The sequence below is a fragment of the Babylonia areolata genome, chromosome 26 (genome assembly GCF_041734735.1).
Source record: "Babylonia areolata isolate BAREFJ2019XMU chromosome 26, ASM4173473v1, whole genome shotgun sequence".
NCBI lineage: Eukaryota > Metazoa > Mollusca > Gastropoda > Neogastropoda > Buccinidae > Babylonia > Babylonia areolata.
Window position 1 is genome coordinate 33,860,880 of NC_134901.1, and position 22,252 is coordinate 33,883,131.

At 39.3% G+C, this 22,252-nt stretch overlaps 1 protein-coding gene and 1 long non-coding RNA gene across 3 annotated transcripts; one reads left to right on the forward strand and one right to left on the reverse strand.

The window, feature by feature from the left end:
- Positions 1-7,786: 7,786 nt before the first annotated feature.
- On the forward strand, positions 7,787-21,451 carry LOC143300120 (anamorsin homolog). Of its 2 annotated transcripts, none has more exons than XM_076613652.1 (7): positions 7,787-7,888; positions 9,211-9,406; positions 10,236-10,444; positions 14,753-14,891; positions 16,192-16,326; positions 16,823-16,947; positions 19,457-21,451. In XM_076613652.1, exons 2-7 carry the CDS (start codon positions 9,250-9,252, stop codon positions 19,568-19,570), a joined length of 879 nt encoding a protein of 292 aa, XP_076469767.1. In that variant the 5' UTR covers positions 7,787-7,888; positions 9,211-9,249; the 3' UTR covers positions 19,571-21,451. The 2 variants fall into 2 exon arrangements, with proteins under 2 accessions (XP_076469767.1, XP_076469768.1); XM_076613653.1 differs by having other exon boundaries at positions 7,816-7,863.
- LOC143300121 (uncharacterized) lies at positions 11,605-14,238 on the reverse strand. The gene is made up of 3 exons (XR_013057615.1): positions 13,348-14,238; positions 12,370-12,526; positions 11,605-11,763 (listed from the first exon to the last, which is right to left on the reverse strand). It is a non-coding gene; the product is annotated as an uncharacterized LOC143300121 (long non-coding RNA).
- Positions 21,452-22,252: the final 801 nt, after the last annotated feature.

The window sequence follows — 22,252 nt, forward strand, 5'->3', positions numbered from 1 at the left end:
GGAGGTTGTCACAGCCGAGCAGTTGGACTGTTTCAAGACTAGACTCGCCTCCTGGCTCAGTGAGACAAAACAGAGTAGACTTACACGAAACCCCTTTCTCCACCCCCTTCCCCCCCTCCACCCCACTACCCTCCAACACCTCTGTTTAGGTCCCCTACCCACACCGGGAGCGTGCGGAGGAGAATCGACACGGGGGAGTATTGACGCGAGGGAGTATCGACACGGAGAAGTATCGGGCTGACCCCCACCCCCACCCCCACCCCCGGGGCCCCCCAGCCAGCAAGTCCACCCACCCCAACTTTTTTATGTAAGTCGTGTCGTAGAAGGCTGGGGCTGTGCCGGTCGGGTGTATCCCCGGGGACCGCTACGGTAGCCGGATTGGCCTAGCTGGAGATGCGAATATACCAGTGGACTGCGCCCCATCAGTCTCCCCTATCAGTTAACAGAACATCCCTCGGTACCCCAGCTATATTGCGCCCCGGCAACAGCAAAAAGTCCCACAACACGACAATTTTCATCAGCATACTGATGTTGGTCGTTAAGTGGAAGAAGAAGAAGTGATCTAAACTGAATCGAACAATAAATATAAATCAGCGATATATATATATATATATATATGTGTGTGTGTGTGTGTGTGTGTGTGTGTGTGTGTGTGTGTGTGTGTGTCAGTGTGTGTGTGTGTGTGTGTGTGTGTGTGTGTGTGTGTGTTTGTTTGTCTGTGTCTGTGTGCGACCGGATTGCGGCGCGCGCATAGGCTTATGCGTCAGGCATGCGATCAAGTTGAGCGGGTCCAGCCGAGGACGATAGTAAACACTGCGGACTGAAAATATTGGTGGAATGTCGTGTAGAAATGCTTCATTGTGCAATTATTCAGTATGGATACTGCCGGTTACATTTTGCTGTTGTTGGTGTTGTTGTTGTTAGTCGTTGTTGTTTTTCCACTGATCCAAGTTCAATCCATGTATACTCTTCTCGGATGTGTATTTGCCAGTGCGTTCAATCTTCGTTTTCCGCTTTTTCTTTCTTTTTTTTCTTTCTTTTTTTTTTCTCTTTTTTTTTCTTTCTTTTTTTTCTTCTTCTTTTTTTTACGACTGTTTTAAAAGGTAGAATTTTTTGGTCTCGTCTTACTGAGAAATCAAATTTATCAAAGCAGGGAAGTCCGGCTTTTTTCTTTTCTTTTTTTCCGCTTTGTTCTTCAGTTTTTTCTTTTCTTTTTCTTTTTACTTTCTTCTCAGTTTTTTCAAGTTTTCAATCATCATGTGTACTGACACCGCTGAGTCACTACGCGGTTATTGTGCGTGTACGTACAAATTTCCATGAAAGTCAGTGGTGGACAGAACTGGCAAACTGCCGTGAGGCAGACCGGCCAAATAAACATAGCTCGCTACAGATCGTTTTGGATATACTAACTTCTTTTCTTTTCTTTCTTCTTTTTTCCTTTTTTTTTTTTTTTTTTTTTTTTTAAACTCTGTCACCGTTCAAGTTAGTAAAAAGAGTCGCCGCGCCCGTGAATGGTATCGGCTGATACGGGTCCGATGCCCCGTTTCGGCCGGGATATCATCCATACGGAATCTCAGTTTAGATCAGATACTTGGTAGTTAATTTCTATTCGCCGGCCGTCAATACCAACTAAAAGCTTCCACACAAGGCGGCAGAGCATATAAGATTGTGCCTCTAGTTGACGTGTGCCAGCGCGGGAAAAAAACAAACAAACCAAGACTTCGTTCCGTATCTAGAGGCTCACTCATATGACACTGGGTTATCCACTGAGGAAGCACCCATTCTGAAAAAAAAAAAAAAAAAAAAAGTGGGAAACTAACAAAAGACTGAATTTTACCCAGATGACTTTATCACGGTTTCTAAAAACAGATATCACGCCTTCATAATGACCATCACGATTCAGTTTTTCGTTTTTCTTCATTTCCAGAAATAGCAATAAATAATGTCAACAAAATGTTCGTACGTGCATGTGTGCCGGGTGTGTGTGTGTGTGTGTGTGTGTGTGTGTGTGTGTGTGTGTGTGTGTGTGTGTCTTTCTGTCTGTTTGTCTGTCCGAGTCTGTCTATCTGTCTGTCTGTCTGTGTCTCGTGTGTCTGTGGGTGTCTGTGTTTGTGTCTGTGAGGCTGTATACCTGGGTGTGTGACTGACAGAGACAGAAAGAGAGAGGGGCGGATATAGAAAAGTCATGATTTATTCCGGCATCACAGGCCATTGCTCCCAGTGAAGGGGTGGGCGAACAGTTCACAATGTAAGCTTTATGAAATGTGAAGAACATACAGTGACTGAAACGAAAACAAGAAATCCTGACAAGAAGAAACAAAAGATTTAACAAATAGCTATTTCTTTAAACACAAAAGCATTGTACAAATACAGAAATAATTTACATATAACAGTAAAATCGGTGCTTGACAACAGTAACTTCAACTCAACAAATCATAAAAGGCTGTTTATAGTATTTAGGTCGAATGAGTTCTACCGTTACTTAATGCTTTTCAACAAAGAACTTCTTCTTTGGATTTCATAATGGACAAAACAGATCAAATTCCTTCAAATCAGTTATACAAAATCGAAGTCTTGTAATATTCCGAATATGACTATATGGTCAATATCTAACAAAATACAAGGTTTCAAACCATGATCACTGGAAATTTTCAATGAAAATCAAATCTCTCACACGAATGTGAATTCCAAGTTTGCCACCTGCGAACAATAAAGCGTTCTCGAAAAGTGCATGTAAAACCATAAAAACACCAACACCCTGCTTTAACCAAACATGCCAAACCATATTTAAATGTTCTGTTTTGTAATTTAATTGTTCCGTGTTGTAAATCATCATATGCGACAACTGCTCTGTGTTATTGTTTATCACATATAACTGTTATGTGTTGCTGTTTATCATATATAACTGTTCTGTGTTGCAATTTATCACATTTAATTGTTTTCTGTGTCGTAATTCACTATATCTAATTGTTCTATGCTGCAATTCATTCTACATAGGCCTTCAGTATCATTATGTAATTGTTTCAGAGACTTCACCACACCACATTTCTCTTGCTGAGATAATTTAGTTATTCTGATTCTTGGGTGATGTCAATGCAATTTTATGTGACCCTCTTAAACATTCAAACCAATATATGTGTTTTGATCATTAATACTGTCAATTGTTCTTGATACATGGTGTGTTCATAGATGTGTCCATTATGTGTTTGGTGTTTGAAATCGTTCAAAAGGAACTAAATAATCTTTCACGCAGTTAATATAGAGAACCCTTAATACATGAGCGATCAACAAATATGATATTCGCATTGCCCCAAAATGTCACTTTTGACAACCAGTCTTAGGTGGATTGTCTGCAACATGAACACTAGGTCTGTTGTATGGCCTTGGATCATTTGAAGACTACAGACGGACTGGAAGCAGTCCACGATCTACAAAATCGAAGTGCTCTGGCTGCAATGAAATGTCTAGTCTATCTGAAGCGCAGGGCACCCTTTGAGAATGTATGATTGTACCCACCTCAGGATCTTCAAGCGGATCCCTTGCAAGACTGAAGACAGACTGCTAAATACACTGGTGCAATGTATGCAAACTACTCCATCTAGAAAGCAAATGGTCATCTACAGTGGTCTGGCAGTCTGGAATTATCAGTTTAGCTTTCCATAGCCGTCGACTGTCGCAATAGATCATTTTCCCAGTGTAGGTATTTAAGATAAAAATCATCCCCCCCCCTCCCCCCCATATACGCCACACCATATTTGCTAGGCAGATGTCTGACAGCAGCGACATAACACAACGCGCTAGTCAAGCCTTGAGTGCATGCATGTTTACCGATGATTTTGTGTACCTATCAATGTGGATTTCTTCCTTTAAAAAAATATTTTAAAAATTGCTAAAGAACAACACTTCTGGCATTTTGTGTGTCAACTGAGTTCGTGAGGCACATGGAACATCGGTTTATCGTATCATCCCAATGACAAGACGTTCGGTTTGATTTTCCAGTCAAACTTTGGGAGAAAGGGCGAAAGCAGGACTCGAACCCACACCCCCACTGGCACGGACACTGTATTTTCACTGAGATATGAGCGTCTTATCCGTTGTGCCACCTTCCTCCTGTTGACTGCATACAATCAAAATTAAAACCAATACTGCAGGAGATTTCAAAGCCAGATGGCAGCTGAGCAGTGGTACGTAAAGCCGCTGGGATTCCACCTGAAGTTTGAAAGAAAAGAACGACGAGGTCGAGTTTTCGCCGTAAGCTATACAGCAAAAACAGTGAAGACTCTCAATACACAAGTGATGCACTTATCATCGTCATTTAGAAAAATAAAGGGGGAAGTCCTGCTCAGTCAAACAATTGGAAAACTCTACTCTCCACCGCTGGCAAAGTCTTTGGAAAGAAAAGAAAAGAAAAGAAAGACTTATAAGTACATGTACCCACCCACCTGTACAGGGGCTGCAGACAGACATCTTTTGGAGAGTCAGTGTCGCTTCAAAAGACAACCAGGGAAAGATGCCAATGATCATGGAGTTTGTCCTGATGCATAACGAGCGTGATGCACAAATGATTTGTTCGTTCGCGTGTACTTTCACAGGGTGACATCGCTTACTGCCCCTCCTCCCATCCAGGTCAGTGCTGAGATATTGTTAGGAACAGTATTTAAAAATTATAAAAAAAAAAAAATAAATACAGGTTACAGATTTTGTGTGTGTGTGTGTGTGTGTGTGTGTGTGCGAGGGGAGGGGGGGGGACAGAAAGAGTACTGATTTAGATCTTTAGTGCTCACTGTGACCTGCCCGCCCCCTCCCCCCTTCCCCGCCCCCTCCCCCCCCCCCCCCCCCACACACACACACATAATTTAGTGTTTCTACTTATTATTATTATTATCATTATTATATTATGAGCATTTACGCCTAATCTTGAAAATTAGCCCTGCAATACATATGTAAATATCAACAAGGAAAAACTAAGCACAAGATACCAAACATCATTGCACTGAAACTATTCACCCACCTCACCCCCCCCCCCCCCCACACACACACACACACAATACACACAAGCACACGCGCACACACAAGTCATAGCACACAATCGTAAATTGTAAACAATCAAAAATACTACCAACTAATTCTGAAACTATCAAAACCCGCAAATAGTCATTTTAGTTCATACTGGAAACGGATGACCTGTTGAGAATTAATCAGGAGCGGAAAAGGTGGGTCTTCAGACTGGATTTGAAAGATTGCAGCGAAGATGAGTGACGGAGATGCTGAGGAAGTTGATTTCAAAGAAATCGGGGGCTTGGTATGAAAAACTGCGTTGGCTATACGTTTTGGTTCGAGCAGGGCGGATCCTAAGTATACGGGTGTCAGAAGAAGAGCGAAGTTGGCATGAGGATATGTAAGGATGAATGAGATCAGAAAGATGCTGTGGACCAGAAGCCTCAATGGACTTGAAACAAAGAGAGACGACTTTGTAAATAATTCTTATTGGATGACATGAAATCCGGTCATTTTATAAACTTTTATGTGTCCAGGCAGTTTGTGGAGAAAGTGATGCAAAACCAAATTAGCCACAAATAAACGAATATTTATGGGTAACTCTTCGCCTTAGGTATGATGCTTTAGCTTTTAAATTCGGAAACCTAAACTATCGTGCCTGTAAATGGGGCCTATTCACATCTTCAGTGCGTAAGAACTCTATTTGCATAACCCATCATCATATCCTCAGTCATGGTTGTACACAGTTCCGCCAGTGAGAAATACCCATCCGGTCATTCCGACACATACACACACGCTCACACACACGCTCATAGACACACTGTGACTCACAGACACACACACACACTGACACACATATATAGCCAACACACACACACACACACACACACACACACACACACACACACACACACACACGCACACATACACGCGCAATAGCCGAGTGGTTAAAGCGCTGAGGGTCCCCAGATTCGAATCTCAGTAACGGCGCCTGGTGGGTAAAGGGTGTGGATTTTTCAGATCTCCAAGGTCAACATGTGAGAAGACCTGTTTGTCGCGCGCTTGAACCCCCTTCCTGTGTATACGCAGGCAGAAGATCAACTGAATACGCACATCAAAGATCCTCAGTGTGATCAATGTCAGCGTATGGTGGGTTATGCAGGAAACAAGAACATACCCAGCATGCACACCCCTCAGAAAACGGAGTATGGCTGCCTACATGGCCGCGGGGTAAATAAACAAATCGAACGTACACTGACGTAAAATATTACTTGTCTTTGTGAGTGTGTACTACTACATGCCGGTGTACATGCCTGAAATCTGATTCAGTTAATGACACAGGAAACGAATGACGAGCGCCCATTCAGTGGAAGCCGTCATTCAGCTCTACCCAGCTAGGCAGCCCGTTGTGCAAATGACTCCGTGTTTGTAAAGCGCTTAGACGGCTTGGTTTCCGACCGACTCAGGATACAGTAGGCGCTATCCGGCCATATCATCATTTAGTGATGCGTACAAGGGGGAAAGGGCCGGGAAACTGAAATCAGTAATGAGTAGATGAGTATGATATGACCTACAAGTATAAATATGCAAGAGCATATATGCTTGGCAGTTCTCGACTTTCCCTTCACTCCTGAAAAGAACGCCATCGCAGCAAGAGCGCTAGATATGCGGGCAGGCTTCCTCCCTCTTTCCACGTATCAGAGCACTAACCAATTCTCCATTGGTAGTGTCAGCAGGATTATAGTATCTTGTAAACTAATTCTACACGAATTGGGTGTATGTCACTTTGAATGCGAACACACTGTGACAAACATGACAACTGGCGATGACTCGGAGTGTAAACTGAAAAAAGAAAGAAAAAGAGGCAATTGTAAAACAAACGCTGTCAGTAGCGGGCTAGCTGCGATGTGAACATGCAAACATGACAGTGAGAACAAGGATACTCTGCTATGGATTTGTCAATTTCTTTTGATATAATTATATTGACTTTTCATTTACTATTTTCATTTCAGTCTCATTTAAGTGTCTTTTTGCTTGACTGAGCTAGGAAATGAAGGAAGAAGACAGGCACGGTGGGGGGAGGGGGGGGGGGGGTTACCATAGAGATCCTCCAAACCATGAATATGATAGCAGTTACTGCATGGTCTGAAAGAAAGATCTGGATGGAACAATGTAATTTTGAAAGGAATGAAAAAAAAGTTTAAAATTTTTTTTAATTTAAATTTATTTTTTTACTGGTAGAAAAAGAAGACAAACTTGCACTGTGTCAACACTGTATTAACAGCCCCATCTCTCTTACGGTTTCTGTGTTGTCAACACATCTCAAAAGATAATAATTAAACGGATGAAATAATCACTGCATTTTGACGGATTTATAATTCATAACTAGCGGCGTACATCTTTTCAAATGGAAAGAGATGTACAGTGTATGAGGAAATTATCGGGTTTATGCACAGGTAAACTGAAAGCACGAAAACAAACCTTTTCAGTCTGGCTGTTGAACAAAACAAGGTGACAATATCGTTGAATCATCACACCCAGAAAATCTTACACTAAAAACAACAACCATAACAACAACACACACACACACACACACACACACACACACACACACACACACACACACACACATGTACCTAAGGCGAGCCGAAAAAAAAGGAGAAGAAAAAAACAAAAAACAAAAACAAAACAAAACAATAAAACATCAACGACGTGTTGTCACGTTAGATAGGGAATGATTTTGTGTTCTGACTTGGCTGCAAGATTTGTCAATGGAAAAAGCTTCTGTGTATATAGTTAGAAAAGAAACACCATCGGATGTGTGAGGACGATCACCACACGAACTCCTCTGTCAATCTTTCATCAGTTAGTAATCAACTGTGTATACAAGGTTGGATTTGAGTTTGTGACTAACACAGCTGGTGTTATAGTTACCACAGGCCACGCCTAGCTTGATTTTAAAGCTGGACGTATATTTTGCGAATATAGTAAAATAAAAGTAACCGAAAAGCATGTATATTAATTATTATACGTGCGATCTAGATCTAGTAATTTTTAAGTCGTCACTATGACAAAGCTAAAAACAGTTTACACATCGATTGTAATGGTAGCTATGATAATGATTATTTTTGATTTGTTAAAAACTTGTTTTGAGTTTCCAGTGATAACGTGACAGCATATCATTTGTTTGCAAATAACATAAGCAAAATATAACTGATTTTAAATGACAATTTGACATTCATCAATTCAATCAGCCCACACACCCTCCTCCACCCTCCCTAAAAGAAAGGAAAAAGAAAGAAAAAAAAAGAAAGCTTTTACACATTACAGTCTTATTCAAGTTATTGATGATCTCAAGAATGATGAAGCACTCATTGAAAATTATTTTATTGGTCACTAGAGAGTAGAGTTAACTCGATTAGTCTAACATTAGGGTTTGCTTCCCAGAAGTGTGTTAGGGTTCTAGAACATGCAGTGTCATCATTTAGAGCTTAAACTGCAATCACACATCAAAAGGAGTAGCGAAAGTAGTATGTAGTAGTTTCATTTAGTGTGTGTGTGTGTGTTTCTGTCTGACAATTACAGTATACAATTAAATGACAGGTTTATTAACACACTGGAGATTCTTGTTTTCCACACTGGTTTATTGTGAAAGCTTTCACACATTTCAGTCTTATTCAAGTTATTGATGATCTCATGAATGATGAAGTACTCATTGAAAATTATTTTATTGGTCACTAGAGAGTAGAGTTAACCTGATTAGTCTAACATTAGGGTTTGCTTCCCAGAAGTGTGTTAGGGTTCTAGAATATGCAGTGTCATCATTTAGAGCTTAAACTGCAATCACACATCAAAAGCAGTAGCAAAAGTAGTAGTAGTTTCATTTAGTGTGTGTGTGGTGTGGTGTGGTGTGGTGTGTGTGTGTGTGTGTGTGTGTGTGTGTGTGTGTGTGTGTGTTTCTGTCTGACAATCACAGTGCACAATCAAATGACAGGTTTATTAACACACTAGGGATTCTTGTTTTCCACACAGGTTTATTGTGAAAATTGCGTTTGACTAAATGTTGGCGATTAGTCCATTCAGCATGTCTCAAGAGAAGACACAATATTTATTCATTTGACATGAGCATGATATTGATCAGTTTGATGATAACTGTCAGACAAAAATGCACCATGGAAATGGAAAAAAATATTCATGCTTCTCATTTTTCAGAGTGAGAATCAGTAAAAACCAGGTGATAAGGTGTGCACAATGGAAGGCATTCAGGTGGATGCAGGACAGTGTATATTGCTGCTGTGGTTTGGCCAAGAACCAGGAGCCTCTATGAAGGACACTGTGAACCAGCTTTTGCAGAAAGTGGGAGACACTGGCAAAGTTCAGGTGGAACATATGGAACGCCTCATGTTGTGTGAGTGACATGGTTCAAAGGTTTTGCTGTCATTGTGTTGTTCTTTTATCATGCTTCAGACCCCACCCCTGCCCTCCTCCTAAAAGTAAAACTGTTTTCTTTTGCAGTACCTTTTCACTTTCACTCCTTGATTAAGCTGACCTGAGATTCATGTAGATAGCTGGTGAATATTTCTGGAACAGACTTTCGGAGATGAATTTATCTTAAGGAATGTTTTTATTACTTTGTTCTTTTACCTTAAAAACAACAACAAACTCCATCATTTTCAGATGTATGGTGTGGATCTCATTTATGTGCAACCCACTGCCCTTTATAGAGCATTCACTCATTATGTGTAATGGTAGCACTGAAAGGGTGCACATGCGAAACACACACACGCACACACACACACACACACTCAGATGTAATTTATATGGTATGGATCTCATTTTTGTGCAACCCATTGCCCTTTATAGAGCATTCACTCATTATGTGTAATGGTAGCACTGAAAGGGTGCACATGCGAAACACACACACATGCACACACACACACACACACACACACAGATGTAATTTATATGGTATGGATCTCATTTTTGTGCAACCCATTGCCCATTGTTGTGCATCCACTCATTATGTGTAATGGTACCATTAAAAGGATGCACATGCAAAACACATACACACTTACACTTGAAAAACATGTCATTCATTTTTATCCAAAATAAGATGGAGGGAGAACAGTTGTGCCAGAACTGATAAAAACAAAATTTGTGTGGATGTTTAAAGGGTCATATTGTACCAAATTCTTGTCATCATTATCTTCAAAACCATTACAACAATGTGATTTCAGCTGCACATAGCACCTCTTCATTTGACATGGTGCTGTCTGGCGTTCTGAATCCTAGCCAAGCTGTCCATGACACCAGTGTTCTGGGGGAAGTATGTCGCATCCTAAAGCCCAAGGGAAAGCTGGTTCTGCAGGAGATGGCAGGAGAAAGCAAGTCAAAGGACAAACTGGTTTCTCTGCTGAAGTTGTCAGGCTTTGTGGATATTGATCAGGTTAGATGACTTTCAATCAGAATTTTGTGTTATGCTGTTGTGTGACAACTGATATGACTGTAGGCTTTTAGATACTGTGGCAGATTATATGTATATTGATGTCTGATGCGATTCTCTGTTCTCAAATGCTGTGGTAGGTTATGAAATATGCATGCACACAGTATAGAGAAAAGATGGTGCCACATTATGGTGACACACTCTTTCCTGGGAGAGCAACCTGAGTTTGTGTTGGTGGAAACTTTTTTGTGACAAGAAAGTAACTCAACAGAGCACAGTGAATACAATAGAACATATTGCAGATATGTGACCCTCCACCACGAAATGAGTCGCTTTGCACCAGAGGTCGATTTTTAGTTATTGGTATATCATAAATCTGCAATAAATGACCTTTACAGCGAAAAAAAAAGTTTGTAAATCGGATGATTCTGTGAAAAGTTATTGTGATTTGAAGTTCTAAAGTCGCGAAAGTAACGAACTGAGAAATCAAGGCCGAAAAGTTTTGGAACATGTTCATAGCAACCACATACTTCTAAGCAAGATATGTTCATGAAATTTGGCGCACACATACTTAGTGGCAATATCCACAATTGCACAAAGTTTGAAAGAAAAATATTGAGTGTATTTGATTTTATTCAAATAAGAATTTTCTAATTTTTTTGGAAAGAATTGCAACTGAAGTATTAGTATACTTACTTTTTAATCAGCTCAACATGACTAAAAACCTTCCAGTTTTAAGATCAGTTTTGTTGTGGTGTTGTTTGTGGTCCAATTACTATGAAACTTTTGCTTTGTATAGTATGTGTACTAAAATTTATGCCAGATTAGAGGTAAAAAATGCTAAATCATGATGCCGAATCATGTAATTGTTGTAATTCAATGTGCTCACTGGCTTAGTGTGCTTGTGATATTACCATAATCCATACAACAAGCACAACAAAATAACAAAAAAGATCCACACAACAAAACTGCTCATACAAAAGGTACAAGTTCATGTGTGTTTTATCCCAGCATAGCATCAAATGAAATACATTTCATAATCCAAATGAACACTTCAGACACTTCATCTGCAAAGAAAACCTACTTGTCAAACCCATACTTCACACAATAAAGACACACAACCTCATCAAACAAACACTCGATCTGCTAAAAAAATAAAAATTTAAAAAAATTTAAAAAAATGTGCAGATATGTGGCACAGGTAATCAATTCTTGTGGTACAAAGTGTCATCAGGGTGGATGGTGTTGATACTGAACCTTCTTCCTCCACTCTTTTTTCTCCACCGGTGGTGTCAGTATGTTCCAAAAATGCATGGTTTATCCTGAAACAGTTTGTTATGTAATACTTCTTTATCTCTTTTCATTTCCTTTGTTTTGAATTATTTTCTATATGTTCTAAAGTTTATTCATTAATGCTAATAATATTAGATTAAATATCAACAGTAATTTCAGTTTTGTACATTTACATCACAGCTTTCATTCTTTACACAGGACTTTACAAAATGCTTTACTTCTAGTTCTATGTATTTTATCAGAAAATAAAAAAAGAATACACTTATGATATATATATATATATATATATATATATATATATATATATATATATATATATATCATAATATAATCAGACAAAGCAGTTTACTGATAATAAAAGTATGAAATAGTGATTATTAATGTTGTATCACTATGAGTATCAGTGTGCATATCAGTGTGCATGTGCATGACATGCTGCAATCCATTAAGTTAATTTATGCATAGTGGCATGTCAAGCACATGCACACTTATATCATTTATGTAAATGTCTGTGCAAAAGTTTACAATTCCATACATGTACATCTAGACAAAGTTTGTAAAAAGAAACTAAGTTTGCACACTTCATGGTAAATTTATACTATAAATCATAGTACATTAACAGTTGACTCACTCACTCATAGATAGTTCACCAGCAGACAGTTCTTTAGTTGACACTGTAGTTAGTTTGGTGGTGTTGCCTCTCCTTCTGATGACATGACTTGCCAGCAGTGATATCAGAATTATTCATTGGTGTACAGGCAGGCATATAAAGTACCATCATATCTTTCAGGGCTGAAAAAGAAATTGAACTATTAGTAATACTGTTAGTATTTACTGTTGACACAACTCTATATTTATTTAAAACAACACACACACACACACACACACACACACACACACACACACACACACACCCACCAACCTGACACACATTCACATAAAATATCCATTGAAGCAAATTCTGTGAAACTGAAAACTGTTCATAATGTCATGCCCCTGAACCTCCCCTTGCTCAGTTAAATGGTTAAACTGTGAAGGAACAGTGTGTGTGTGAGTGTGTGTGTGTGTGTGTGTGTGTGTGTGTGTGTGTGAGTGAGTATGTGACTCACTGTGTGACACACATTGTGTATGTATGTATGTGTGTGTGTGTGTGTGTGTGTGTGTGTGTGAGTGACATGTATACACACTGTGTCACACATTGTGTGTGTGTGTGTGTGTGTGTGTGTGTGTGTGTGAGTGAGTATGTGACTCACTGTGTGACATACATTGTGTATGTATGTATGTGTGTGTGTGTGTGTGTGTGTGTGAGTGACATGTATACACACTGTGTCACACATTGTGTGTGTGTGTGTGTGTGTGTGTGTGTGTGTGTGTGAGAGAGAGAGAGAGAGAGAGAGAGAGAGAGATCTTTTAATTTACATTCTGTTAATTTCCTCAGATTCACTTTATTCTTTTAATCATTTTTACTCCACATGTCAAACAGTGAATTCCTGTTCCAATGTAAGACAATAAATCAGTCTTGAGTGAATCATTGTTAAATAAATTATTATCAATTGATTATACCATCATTACATTTCAGTATTTGTCAATGTGGGTAAAATAAGAAAGCTTACCTTCAGACACTTCAGCTATATCCAGTCCCCCAGTCACTTTGCTTGCATATTCCTTGTGTGAGCTGTGAGAAACCCAGTTCTATCACTTCAGTGCAGGAAGTCAGTTTCACCTGTTTCCATGTCAGTCAAACACTGATGGCACCTGGTGCATGTGATTTCGGCAATTACAGGCGAAGGCTTCCAATCTTTCTGTATCTAGTGCAAATGTTGATTCGTCATCTACATCAAAATTAATATTATTGTTGATGAAAACTGAACGACAATCCTGCGTCGTCTGCTTTCAAAATCAGCGTTGCCTTCGTGTTCACTGAGATCGATTTCATGAACGGTCAGTTCCATCAATGAAATACTGGGTTAGAAACTCACAAATGTCGTCTTCTTCACTGAATGGCAAAATGTGTGCAACGCAAGTGTATCTTGTCAGGAAATCGCCAAGTCACTCTTGAAAACGTGCTTCCGAACCCTGCGACCATGTTTATTTGAGCTAGCGTGCTGAATGGCTGGTTTCGTCACGTGGCCTCTCTCGGCCAATGACAGAGGGGATTTTCCTTCATAGTGACGCATTGTTTACGTAGTGTATCCTTATTTTGAAAGCGACGATTCGCTCGTAGTTAAAAAATCAACCAATGAGAAGGACATAGATTGAAAGAGACGGACTTGACCTTTAAAACAATGTATGATTTGACCGGTCGATTCCAAGAGATGACGGAGGGCAAGCTTGTCAAAGTTGATCGATTTCGCGAAGTCATAGGCGATCAGAATGACGGGTTAGGCATTTTAAGCACACTTTTAAGGCAAAAGAAGACACAGTTATGCCTAGATACTTCAATATGAGATAAAAGAAAGCCTAAAGTTTACTATGAAGTCAAAATCTGAAAATCGACAACCTGACCCCCACACGCCTAAAATCGCCGCTAGCAGGAAAGTTGGTCAGGGACAAAGCGACTCATTCCGTGATGGAGGGTCACATATGTAAATATGCAGTTTTTAAAATTTGTTTTCCTATTGAAGTGGATTTTTCTACGGAATTTGGCCAGGGACAACTCTTTTGTTACTGTGGATTCTTTTACGTGCGCATAGTGCATGCTGCACACAGGACGTCAGTTTATCGTCTCATCCGAATGACTTGCGTCCAGACCTCCAGACCACCACTCATGGTCTAGTGGAGGGGGAGAAAATACTAGCGACTGTACCATGATTTGAACCAGTGTGCTCAGATTCTCACGTTTCCTAGGTGGATGCGTTACCTCCAGGCCAACACTCCAGTGTTGTCAGCTGCTGTTGTAACAGGTGATATACTTGTTTGCTCCATAAATGGAAAAAAGCCAAAACATTCGCAGTTTTGATGCATGATTTTTACTGCTAGCTTACTCAAAAAGCCAGGCATCCATGTTTTCTGTGACAGCCAGTCAAAGTGAAACAACAAAACAACGGGGGCTCCACCTCAGACAATGGAGAGCTGTACAGAATCCATGCCGCCAAACCTGACTACGAGGTGGGCTCCTCAGCACAGCTGAAACTTTCATTTGCACCAAAAGCCAAAGGTACCAAATAAACTTCACTTTGAAAAACAATGTGGATGATGTTTCATTTTGTTCCTGAGGTTAAATTTGTTGCTGTTGAAGAAAACAGTTTGCATGCTTGTTTATATTTTGGTAATGAAACAAAGAGGGAGGATTTCAGGATTCATATTATTCTGATGAAATGGCCATTGGTATCAGCATGGATTCATAATACATGTACATGTAAAGTAAAGGCACTGAGTCACTTTGTGCATGCGAGTTTAACATATTTTGAACTGATATGAAATCAAATAAGAGTTTAATGTATATTAGCACAACAGTGGTGTAAAAAATATCACTTCTGTTAGAAACTTTTTGTTGTTGCAAATATTGGTTCCACTTACTGGGAAAGAAGAGGTGCAAGAGACCTTAATATACAAAAATATAATGAACATCATTACTATCAGATTATCTGTTTTCTAGTCATTCTTTTTTAAACTGGGACTTCAAGTATGTCAGACATTTGTCCAACTGGGATATGTGTGTGTGTGTGTGTGTGTGTGTGTGTGTGTGTATATATATATATATATATGTCCCGTCATCTGTGCCGTTTTAGTGGCATTCTGAATCCCCAATCAATACACAACCACAATTGGGTTCGTTTGTCATGGTCCCAGCGACGGCAGTCCGCAGGGAACTATTGATGTTAGGTCACCAGGAGGCCACACACCAGAGGGGACCTTGCACTACTGCTGAATCACTTTGGTAGTTTTCAGTAGTGTCTATTCTGATTTAATGTACTTAGGACACCACCTACTAAGCCCCCTGCTAACGACAATAATAGCTTAGTCGCAGAGCCAGATGTCTCCCCCAGTGTGGATGATGATGTTGATTTGGAGGTCCATTTAGGTTTGGGACTACATATCAAGGCTGTACCCTACACTTCCTTATTCTGGCAGTAACCAGGCCTGAGAGATAAAGACACTTGCAATTTTGGTAAGGAAATTTGAGCAACCCATCCAGAGACACATCTGTGAAGTGAAATGGTTAATTTTTGTTTTAAAGTGATGTCTGTTTTTATCTTCCTAGAAAATCCCTTCAGTTTATTACTATTAGCATTGTTTATTCACATTGTTGGAGTGTAAAATCTGTTGTTGCATTATTGGTGATCCACATGGTTTACTCAATTTGTTACTCAAGAGATTGATTGTAATTCATCTTGTAGATTTCGAGTTGTTGGATGGTTGTGGTTAATCATTACATTGATGATGATCATTATGATAATCATGTTTTGTTCTGAAGGATTTCTTGTGTTGTTTTTTTCTTTTATTGTGTTTGTTAGCTCCTGCAACAAAGGCTGCAGATGTGTGGACATTAACAGCCAATGATCTGGTGGATGATGACCTGGAACTGATCAATGACGATGATTTGTTAGATGAAGATGACTTGAAAAAGCCAGACCCTTCCTTACTCAGAGGTAACTGTGATTATAATTTCCTTTTTCAAGTAAAGTTTTCGGTTTTGGGATGTACAGGAAGTTTGCTTGGTTGAAGTGTCATTTTGCTGTTCAGACCAATTTGTCATTGTTTCTTTAAATGTCAAGTATGAATCCTGACAATCAATACTTGTCAGTGACATTCAGTGTAAGCCTTATTTTTAAATATCAGGGTTAGCATGAGAGAGTACCAGTCCATTTGTTGGGTTTGGGTTTAACCAGACAGAAATCAAACAGAATCAAATTGCAAGGCAATATTTTGATGTGTGTGGGCAATGTCAGAAACCTTGTTGTATTTATGATCTGTTTGATGATTGAGAGAGACCAAAATGATTGCATTCTCCTATTCACTCTGTAATCATCCACACGATGGAATGAAGATCTGCTGGAAACATCTATATTTATTTGCAAATGTTTCATTGATCATGTGTAAATGTTCGCATCACAGTGTGCATGTGTGTGTTTGTGTCCATCACAGCCAGTTGTGCAGACGGGCCCAAGAAGAAGAAAGCTTGTAAAAACTGCACGTGTGGGTTGGCTGAAGAACTAGAAGGGGAGGCAGGAAAGGCAACAACACAGCCCAAAACATCAGCCTGTGGAAATGTGAGATTGGTGTTTTTTGTAGAAATGTGAGATAGGTGTTTTCCAAAAAATGATAAGCATTTTTTGGTGTCATATACTGTACCATGTCAAACTGATGCAAACTAGGCATATTGGTTTGCTCTGCTTGGCCAAATTTCGCGCGGCTAACAGTGAAAAGACGGGCCCACCTGCTCTCAGCCAATCAAACGCCTCTAAAAACTATAAGCGCTTAATCATTCCTTTGGCCAAGGCTCTCCACGCCATCTTGTCAGGTTTACGCTCTGTCTCGTCTTACGCTTTTTTCGGCTGTTCAGCGTGTCCTTTTGGCCTTATTTTGTTGCATGCAGCTTGTGTTTATTGTATTCTTACATTCTGTGTACTCGATTCGACTCGGCACCCTCGATTCGTTCGATTTTTTCTGCCTCTAAGTCGATCCTGTCTTTCCTTTCTCTGTTGGGGGTCGGATTTTCGCTGGGTGCCTAAGCGCGGGTTCCATGCCTCGTGTTCCATACCACGAAGGCAGGGGATCATGATGCTGGGATTGAGACTCGGTAAGAGACTCTCCCAGGCCCGCATTTATTTCTTCCACAAATATTAAAGGATTACATAACAGTATACTAATATTGGCTCATGTGTGCACACCTAGTGAGTCAATGAAATAGCACTGTTTTGGTAATCTGTGTGTCTGAATGTGATGTGTGTGTAAGTGGTAAACTGTAAAAGTTGATTTTCTCAACAATAGCAGTAACAGAGAAACCAAACTGGGCAGGGCGACATATATTAATAAAACCAACCTAGCCATCACTTATATCAAGGTGCTGCACATCAAAGAAAGTCACTATCTTGATGAATGTTCTGAATTAATTTTAACATTTGAATATCCAACCTAACCCTCACTTATCTGAAGATGCTGCACATCAAAGAAAGTCACCATCTTGATGCATGTTTCTGAATTAATTAATTTTAACATTTGGAAATATTTTTTCTTAGAATTTGATAAAAAAATTTTTTTTTTTTTTTTTTAATTTTATATTTAGAACTAGTCAGAAATTATGTCCATCACTTTCTACACTTTTCCATATCATATTGAAAGTTAAAGTTGAATGTTGCAACTTGTACATTGTCAAACATACTTGAAGCAAGCAATATTTTCTTAGATCAGTATAATAGTGATTGAATTATATCCTGTCGAGGTAATTTTGGTATCAACAAAAACAGGAGGCAGAGCCTTAGTGGCTCACTTGTGGTTCCTGTTGATTGAACATGTTCCTATGTTTTCTGTGACTTTACTGCTCAGATAGTTCATAGCAGAAGTAGCTATCTCTGAACAAATTCCATAGTGATGAACTTTTCAGGCAAGATGGCGGATGAAGTAGTTATCATTTCATTGACTGGAATTTCCAGCATGTGCAGTCTGGTTTATTTGGTACTCGCTTTGATATATTGGTAAGAGCAGTCTCTTGTGGAGGCACTCATCAGTCATGTCCAGTCTACCGGAGCTGGGACCTCATCAGTAGAGTGTGAATGCTTTCCATCCCAGATTTCTGAAGGATGTCTATGTCATGGATGTAATCCTACCAACTTCCGTGAAGAATTTTCCTCAGGCAACGGAGATGGAATGAGTTTTGTTGTTTTGCGTGCTGCGAGTATACTGTCAAGGTCTCTGAGGCATACAGCAGTAAAGGCAAAATGACTACTTGGTAGACTTTTTGTTAAGTTTTTAGGGTAAGTCCTCCTAGGGTTCACACATTTGTTTGGAGTCTGCGAAGGCTATGTTAGCATGGGCGATGCAGAGGGTGTCTTCCTCATCTGTCGTGGCTGACTTGGACAGTGTGCTGCCAAGGTAGACAAACTTTTCAGCAGCAGCTAGTTTCTAGCCTTGAACTGTGATGGTGGGCTCAGTGTAGGAGGCACCAGGGGCTGGTGGGTGCATTGCCTCAGTTTTCTTGGTGCTGATGGTGAGACAAAAGTTCTCGCAGGCTGAGGTGGAAAGGTTCTTGCTTCTTTGCATTTCATTCTGGTTGATAGCATTGAGGGCGCAGTCTTCTGTGTTTAATCCAAATATGGTGTTGGTAAAGTATTTCCCGAGAAAATGAAATTGTTACAGTTTACCATGGACACACACACATACGTGTATATATATACACAATGAAATCAGCGTAAATTACATTGGCTCACTTTGTGTTTGTATACATGAGCCAAAAAAGAGTTAATATTTAGAGAGCGGCAACCTGAAAAGATAAACAGGACAGTGAAATTTGCTGATATTTCATCTTCCAGTTAATGATTTCACAAAAAGGGAAAAAATGAGGGAAGTTTTAGGAAATATTAGTTCTTCTAAAGAACATGTGGTTTTAATGGTCAGAATCAAGGACATCTCATAAACTTTTCATAATTAACAAGCTGAAAAAGATGAATGTTACAGTAAAGTTACACATTATTTTCAGAAGCCTTTCGTTAGTACTGTACAAATAAAAGTATAAATATGCACTTCAAGTTGACTGAAATGCATTTGCTGTGTGTGTTTCAGTGTTATCTGGGTGATGCTTTCCGCTGTGCCAGTTGTCCCTACCTCGGCATGCCAGCTTTCAAACCTGGGGAGAAGATTCAGTTGTCCCAGCAACAACTCAAAGCGGACATATGATTTTTGTTTTCTGTTTGTTTGTTTGTTGAAATTCTGTGCAGTACGCATGTTGAAAAGAAATTTATCAATGTTCAGACATCTGATTTGTTTTTCTTGTAAATTTGTGTGATGAAGGTCTGTTCAGTATGCATGTTTGAAAAGACATTTATCAGTTTTTGGACAAATGATTTTGTTGTTGTAATTTTTATTTATTGAAGTTCTGTTCAGTATGCATATTTGAAAAGAAATTTATGAGTGTTTGGACTGTCCATTTATTTATTGAGTTTTTTTCTCCCCTTTTTTCATCATATACACAATAAGAAAGAGCAGGCATTGTTTTTATTTTGTGTGTGTGTGTGTGTATAAAATTTTGTGCATAATTTTATATAAAGACCTGACAACTTTTCTCTTTTACAACACAGGTAACAGTTACGTCCACAATACTTTGACCAGTGCTCAAGTCTTTTCATTACACAAACACAGACCTCTTATATATTGCTGCAGGTTTACGGACTTTCAGAAGCTCCTTGCCCTACCTTTGCAGCTTCAGACAGGTTCTTAACCTGTTGCCTGCCTTGGGATGTGAGACTTGCATCCCTTTGTTGCCTAGCAGATGTGGTGTATATGGATTCGTCTGAACACTGTGACGGCTCCTTGAGAAACTGAAACTGTTATACACCTACCGGACGTATCTCTCATGTCCAGTTTTCATCAGCAATTCATGGTTGATATTTTAATGGAAACGACCTGATTTGTTTCTCTCTGTCTTGTAAAATGATTGAAGACTGTTGGACTTGCAGGTTCTGTACTGTATGACTCATAGGCAGTAGGAAATTCCCAAGTCACTTGCATACACAGTTGGTCAAGATGGTGTTGTTTAGCAAATATCAGTCTTGGTGTGTAGAAGGCCAGGAGTAGACGGTGACCATGAACCAGTTGGCAGCACAAGTACTGTCACACTGTATGTGTAGCTGGAAATGGAAGGGGGATGATTGGAGGGGTGGGTCAGTCAAGCTGGCCACCAGTGGGGAAGAGAGAGGGGATGGCGGTATCTGTTGGCTGGTCACAAACACAGCCAGCCAGCTAGTATCATTTTCATCAAGCTCTGATGTAATACTGTGCCAAAGGCACCCAACGAAAACAGATCTGACTGGAAATACTGGAATTAATTGTGATGCAGAGAATTTTTAACCACTTGATTTCATGGAAATTTTCTTTGACTCAGATTTAAAACAATAACAACAAGTTATACAATTGAATCACAACAAATTTGTCATCTACTTACAGTACATTGCATGAGCAATCATCATGCAAAATTTCAAGGAGATATCTTTGTATTTTAGGAAGTAGTACACTTCTTTTTTTTTCTTTTTTTTGTGCACACCCAGAGTTTTCACTTGGCACACAGGAATGACAAAATTGTTAAAATGTTTGGCAGGCAAGGGGTTAAGGACCTTCAAAATGATCTCCAATTTTAACTGAACATACAAACACTTGAATGGATTTCTGTTCCAGTTTCTTTAGTGTTTTCACTGTTCATGTCATTGGGTGTATGCATTTTATGATGTTTAAATGAGAATGAATAAACTATTCTGATTATAATGATGAAAAATGTGCATTGTATTTCTTTGCAAGGTACATTTCTAGAGATGTACGCCTCATTCCACATGGAGTGATTATGTTTATATTGAAACAATTTTTTTAAATGTTTTTTGTTTTGCAAAGATTTGGCAGATATAGACCAGTAGTTGAATGGGATTGTATGCTATTTCAATGTGGATTAAAATTTTGATGGTTGATGTGTTATGCCAGTGTTTTGGGCCTGTCTTGACTTTTTGTACTGGCATGATGTAGACCTGAATGTCCTTGAATTATAATTAAACAGATACTTCGGTAACAGTAGTATGGAAGACTTGGATGGTTCTGCAGTGTGAATGTACACTTTACAACAGACACTGACTGGGCAAAACTGTGGGGCTATACTTCTTTCTTTTTTTTTTTTAAACACTTGCACTTTTTTGGTTCACAATCTTGTGATTGCTTGATCAGAAATTATTATATACAAGTGTTCAGTTTTTATATTAACAGTGTACATTTTACTTTGAAAAAAATTCTTAATGCACTGCATTTATGTTATATTGACCATTCCTGTCCTATGTTCTGTTAACGTACACTTTAATGAGGCTTATAAATGTGATACCGATACCTTGTTTGTATGAACCAAACAGTGCATTAAAAAAACACATAAAAAAGCACTATACCAGCTCAGTTTCTATGTATTTAGGTGTCTGTGCTTCAGTATATATACTACAATGCATTGTTTTCGGTCATACATACCAGTAGTCGAGTCTGTGAATGCTTTCACTACCTTATGCAATGAGATGAAAACGATGAATGCAATGCATAACATGACTGATGTATACTATGACTGGTTTGACTTCCTATGGATTCCTTGAGACCATAGGGTCACAACAGTACTCTCTAGCAGACTTGGTTTGGGACGGTCCTCTTCAACTGATCCCACATCATGACTTGCTTTCAGCCTGAACTCCATGGTGAAATACTGGACATGCATCATTAGATTGTCGTGAAACAGCAGTTCACATATCATGCTTCAATTAAACCAGTGTACTGCTATGTTTCTGTTGATAATCTATTACACAAAGAAAACACTTGTGAGTATGCAAGTAAATGCATTCTTAA

Bases quoted from the DNA above. Each gene is read 5' to 3' on its own strand.
- LOC143300120 (XM_076613652.1), top strand. From the start codon at position 9,250: ATGGAAGGCATTCAGGTGGATGCAGGACAGTGTATATTGCTGCTGTGG. The intron at 14,892-16,191 runs GTACCAAATAAA...TGTGTTTGTTAG, and splicing joins ATTTGCACCAAAAGCCAAAG to CTCCTGCAACAAAGGCTGCA. The intron at 16,948-19,456 runs GTGAGATTGGTG...TGTGTGTTTCAG, and splicing joins AAACATCAGCCTGTGGAAAT to TGTTATCTGGGTGATGCTTT.